General features: G+C 40.2%; 1 protein-coding gene across 16 annotated transcripts in view; it reads right to left on the bottom strand.

Moving 5' to 3' along the window:
- Positions 1-1,283: 1,283 nt before the first annotated feature.
- The window catches only part of LIMCH1 (LIM and calponin homology domains 1), a 181,979-nt gene continuing 177,262 nt past the window's right edge, over positions 1,284-6,000 (bottom strand). For all 16 annotated transcript variants that reach the window (XM_074587915.1, XM_074587919.1, XM_074587921.1 and 13 more), the window contains 3 exons: positions 5,623-5,731; positions 4,607-4,709; positions 1,284-2,032 (listed from right to left, as the gene is read on the bottom strand). In XM_074587915.1, the coding sequence (XP_074444016.1) occupies positions 2,007-2,032; positions 4,607-4,709; positions 5,623-5,731 (238 nt within the window). In that variant the 3' untranslated portion in view covers positions 1,284-2,006. The remainder of the gene's footprint in view (positions 2,033-4,606; positions 4,710-5,622; positions 5,732-6,000) is intronic.

Raw genomic sequence — 6,000 nt, 5'->3', positions numbered from 1 at the left:
AGATGTACAAAGTCGGTTATAAAATCTGCTTCTTGAATTTCCACGTTATGCATTATTTGCAGGAAAACGTTATGATGACCACATGCAAAGCGTAAGCATCCTGGTTATCAAACCCCTTTAACAGTAAACCATGCAGATGGTTAATCAAAATATTGGACATCACTCTTTCATTTCCAAAACGTATTTGTGATTTTTTTTATTTTTTTATTCTTTTTTTAAAAAATATTCCCCAGGTGAAGTCCATGAAGGACTCCAGTTTTTTGGATTTATTGCATCCATAAGTCATCGGTTGACTGTGTGCAAGAGCTTTGCATTTTCTAAGGCACAATTTTAAGGAAGTAACAGGTAACTTTCCAGCAGATAGTCACAATGTCCTCCGGTGACAATATCGTACATGGGTTTTCAACGACACCCAGTTTTGCACGGGTATGCGATGCACATGCAGACAACTGCCTAGCGTTTAAATAAATAGTTGCTAGCTACAGAACAACTCCAAATTATTGCTTCCCTAATAACCACTTCGTTCCCATTTATCGACACATCAAAAGATGTGCACATAGACCAAATAAATCTCTATCAATTTTGTTTTAACGTGGTTTTAAGGCAGAATAAGTAGATTTTTTTTCCCCCCCCTCCATTTTAAGTTGCATCATGAACTGCTAAAATGGGATATTTCCAATAACTGTTTACAAAACTGTGCTAGGATATTTTATACTTGTAACACGTCCCCTGACCTTGTCCGTGTATTGCAGATCAAGTGACACAGCTCCGACCGAGCTGCTGGATCACTTTAGTAAGGAACACGTGCTTAATCAAAAAGCACAAAGGAAAACTGGCCCAAACATAAGCAAGTTAAAGGTGGGGTTTTTTTTTGCCTATTGCTGCTAGCTTCCTCCCTGCCCCGCTCCTGCGATCCCGGGTTTTTCTGGCTTTTTTGGGGTGGGTGGATGGAGGAACGCAGGTTCCAGGCTGTTCAATTCCCTGCTCTGGAGGGCATCCAAACCACATGTGTTTCTCCCCGTGAGAGTTCCATCTACCGCAGTGTAGGAAGCGAAGGAGCAGATCTCACACCAGCTCGGCCCATCCGTGGGCAAGTTACAGGCCAAAGAGAAGAGCTTCGCCCAAGCACCAAACCGCGGCTCAGAGCCTCACAGTTCAGCCGTGTCCACCCCCTCGGCCGCCTCTCCCCCAGTGTCACCTTTCAGCCAGTTCAATAACAACCCAGCTGCTGAACTTAGGAAGAAGGATTGCTCCTGATGGGAACCTTGCCATCGTTAACGGTATGCAGGCTTTAAGTTTAATGAAGAAATCTTTATTTGAGAGAATATTAAGCTATAGTCATGAACATTACTTGAGGTACACAAACAAAAACAAAACAAAAAAATCCTATCAACTAAAGGTGCAATAATTTATTTGTATAACTCCTACCCTCCACTGAAGGTAATATAAACACAAAACGCTGCAGAATTACAGGATGTATTATCAAACTAGTCTCTGTATAAAAAAAGTTATAGCTTCAGTTATAACAGAGAAGTCGTGCTGTGATGTTTAGTTTTTCAAATGCACTGATTAGATACTATCTTAAAATTACTTCTCAAGTTGGCATATTCTATAAAGGTTCTGTAAACTTAAACATTTTAATTCCTAGAAATATTAAAACAAAACAGCTTTATTGCATGTTTATTTTCTTATTACTTTCAAAAGAATAAGGTAACAGACTGGAAATCATAAGCATACCTGAAAGGTGGGATTTTTTTTTTTTTCAATAGTACTTAGGCTTTGCCTTCCCAAACATGATCATACATATTTTGCAAATTTCTTAAGAAAGGGAAAAACCAACATATTGCATTTTAAAGGAGCAGATGCTGCGTTTTTATGAGTTTTTCAAAATGAGATGAGAGCCATGATGTCCATGGATTCAAGCTCTTACAAGTGATTGTCTGGAGGCAGCCGATACATACGAGAGGAGAGTTCCTTCTTGGAAGTTATTAGGACTGAAAGTCATGTCACAATGTAGTTGGCTGTCCAGCAGCTGGGCAAAACAAAACCAAAACAAGTCATTAGTTGACAAATTTTAACAAACATACATAGGCTTTTTTTAATGTGATCTCTAAGACTCAAAAACCCGCATCTGTAAATATATGTATCATTCGTGCCCTGCTTCTCTTTCCTCCTGCAAAGCTGGGGCACTAACTGCAAAGAAAGATTCAGGATAACTCCAGTGGAAATCTATTTTCCGTGCCACATGGACAGATAGATTCTGCATGCACTTCTATTTCATTTTACTCCCAAAATACTTGTGGGTGTATTTACTTTCAGGCCCTGCAGTGGCAAAATAGTAAAGCAAAGGACTGACGAGTCGTCTTTAGCTGTGCCTGGGTTGTGTTACGTGGTCATACAGAGCCCTTGTGTTATTTGGCCATACAGGGAATCTCAGGAATTTACTTCTTGCCTTTGACTTCGACACTCACAAACCTGTAACTATTCCCCATGTTTGACACTGAACACTGAGTTCCCTTTCTTGTGAGAGGTTTTGTTTATTTGAAAAACAGAAATATTTTGGATCCTGGACCACTACATAATTTTTAATGTTTTTTTCTCAGTTTTCAATAACTTATTTTGAAACAGAATTGTCTGCAGTTTCAAATAAGCTTCTTGCAGCCAAAATATTTAATCGAGATGTCCATAAGCATCTCAAAACAATAGTGATTAATTCAGGGTTGGTCAGAGACGGGCAGTTGTGCGCATTGCTGCACAAGTTTTCAGATGTAGCCGCAGGGGCAGGAAGGCACGAGCTGTGCAATCAAGCAACTGATTTTATATTTAGCATCAGACTTCCCTGAACTGAAAGGCAAAACACCAACATTGCATCAGTTTGTTCTTCATTTCAGACATGGAGTTGGTCAATTTCTAGTTAAAAATGAACAACAAAGCGTATTTGCAGTTCTATCAAAATCAGTTCCTTTGAAACTGCCATCAAGAGTCAGTGTAACTTAAATTCAACTAACTCGTATTTGAGATTTTTTCACGAGGAATGAACACAACGGGAAGTGGCAATTTGTAGGAAAAAAAGACAAACCCTTGCCATTATTATTCCTCAGGAACCATACATTTCCTCAAAACCTATTGCCTCTGTCGCGGACCTGGTTACTGTTGTGCCAGGGATGTACAAATGCAAAACCTGACTGCACAAAACCCTGTACGCAGCTCCGTACTGCATTTTCTAGCACTGCTGCTGTAGAAATGATGATGGAGGGGGTGATTTCTACAGCATATAATCTGATAAATAACTTATTTGAGCCTTCATCTATCCTTAAGGGACCTGACTTTTTATTTAAGCAAAAAGGATTAAGAAGAAAAGGAAAATATGACTTTTATCACCTTCCTCGTTTGTTTTTTTTTTTTTTTTTTTTTTTTTTTGTGTGTGTAAAGATGGATATGCAAATGTGCATTTTAAAGGCCAGGACCTCATCCACATGAGGAAGGTTTATAGTATCCAGCCTGAAGAGGAAAAGCTATTTTTAAATGTGTCAGGTTAAATAAATAATAATAAAATGTTGCTAACATTTCTTAGCAGAATTTAAAAAAAAAAAAAAAAAATCACCAAACAAATGGTTATACAATAGCACCCTCTAGCTCTGCTGATGGGGAAATATCTCCCTCCTGAGATCACAGGAAAAAAAAAATTTCTCATCAGAGAAAAAAAAATAATCTGTTCTTGTGCTGGCAAAGGTAGGGAGGTATTTTTCCTACTTCTGGATTTCTACAGCCACTGCTTTTGAGAGAAAAGACAGGAAATAGTAAGTGAAAAGAGACACTTATCAGTTAGGACCGTAGGCAGTGAATATACTAAACACTAACACGTAACAGGAAGGCAACGGTTACTCCCATGGTTTTCTCCTGCATCTTACTGTTTTCCACAAAGTAGGACCCCGCAGGAGCACTGCCCATCTCATACCACTGGTGACATCGGGGTGAAGCTGAAATGCTCTAGCAATTTGGTATCAGTCACAGAAATCCAGGACTAGGAAGAGCATTAAAGTGACCTGCTCTAAGGCAGAAAAATGCATCAAGTTTTTTTCTGACATGCTCATGTCTGGCTCGTTCTTCCAAACGTGCAGCAAGCGACACTTTAGCACACGTCTGGGGATACCAACACAAGGATTCATCACAAGTTACAGAATGTTCCTAATATTTTACATGGCCATTTTGTCTGCAAAGGGAGGCCTGGAGACATAAAAAATGGGAACTTCTCCAAACCAGGCCCAGGGTCCTAGACCTAGTAGAAGTATCTACATAGTCTCATGTGATGTGACATATCCAAGCCTCCAGGACATGCAATATGTGTGCCTGGTGTAGGAGTTTATACACAGAAACAGCCTTTAAGTCTAATACTGTTGAGCAGAGATCCTCTGGGCAAGATTTAATGGGCTTGGAAACCTTTTTTTGACACAAGAGGATGATTAAAATGGCATGGGAAGGTTCCCCTCCCCATGGCGAAGCCATGCCTGAGTGGCAAAGCCAGGAGGAGACAAACCCATCAGTTAAAATCATAGCAACAGTATTGTTAGAGTTCATTGTCCTTCGGACAGGATTTGGTACTTACTTCTGGATCGGATATAACAATCGTTGCAGTTAAGAAGACCATTTCTAATCCTGACATCTGTCCCACTTGCTGCGTCTCCCAGCTGTCCCTTGCAAATGCCACACTGTCAATTGAAGAGCAGAGGAAGTAAGAGAGACGTTATGCCCTGTCACAACTCTTCCCAAATTCTGACTTTTGTTTCAACCGTTCTTGGAGCAGTGAGAAAAAATAACCCCCCAGAAGCCAGTCCATACTCCTAGGGAGCACTGCAAATCAGTGAAAGGGTTTTTTAGCGCCAAGGGTATTTAGGACTGGATTTCAGCAATCTCCGCTTACACAGAAGTGAAGTCTAGTAATTTTAAGGGACATCTGATTTTTAACGTTGCATTCTGGAGCCAGTCCATTTGTGATGGACAAAGCTTAGAGAGGCCAGAGGTTTAGCTTGGGTAAATGTTTAGAAAAAAGAAGGCCTCAGGAATGTCTAATATCAATTAGGCCAGAGACAATAGAAATGGACAATTTCTGAGTTCTCTAGAAAACACTTTCTTGAGCCATTTAAAGACTGAAACACTCAAGAAGAGTCAAGGAGTATTTCTGTTGACAGCTGTGGTGAAAGCCAGAATACATCATCCATCCCACAGCCCAAGATTTCCAATCATGGGTCAGATCAAAGATGGCTTTGGGACTGATCATTTTTTTTCAGAAAAAAAAAAAGAAATCACAAAGTAACGAATGTTATATTTAAAAACAATGAGTAAAACAGGGAAATTATATGATGCTTCCCTCTGTAAGTGAGAAGCTAAGTTTGCTTGCTAAATCACAGGTTTTAGTCCAATTACCATGTCTGACAGCAAAATAACACATTAGCTGCATTTCTTTCACTTCTCTACAAACACACACACACACGCAAACAAACATACATACATAACAAATCCCTTGGTCCTCTCCTTTTCAATTTCACATCTACAGCCGTCAATATACTCTCTCCTCACACTGTGCACAACTTGAGATTTTTCTTAACAAAGCAGGAGGCATACCCTGAAGCACTGAATATGGAAATAAAGACCAAGCGTCTCAATAATCATGGCAGCTCCTTTTCCAAGAGGAAGCCCACAGGTTGAGCAAAGCTTCTTTCCACTGACAGACCTAGGAGACAAACATGACTTTAAGAAAAGCAAACAGTGACTGATGCTAAAACGTAGCCAAATGTTTGCACAGGTTTATGGAGAGGGACAGGATGGGAGGAAGGAGCACTGGGGGGTTTCACGTAAATACACGTTGGTCCTTCAGCCATGTTGCTGAGTCTGCCTCGCAGACAAGCAAGCAGAGAACTTAAAATGCTTGAACGCACAGCAGCTCAGCTCCGTTACCCCTCCAGTCTGCTGTGCTAGATCAAGAGAGATGTGAGCCTCTTA

This window comes from Larus michahellis, chromosome 5 (assembly GCF_964199755.1).
Source record: "Larus michahellis chromosome 5, bLarMic1.1, whole genome shotgun sequence".
Classification (NCBI taxonomy): domain Eukaryota; kingdom Metazoa; phylum Chordata; class Aves; order Charadriiformes; family Laridae; genus Larus; species Larus michahellis.
The sequence above is the reverse complement of the archived record's forward strand: the minus strand, read 5'-3'. Positions and strand labels throughout refer to the sequence as shown.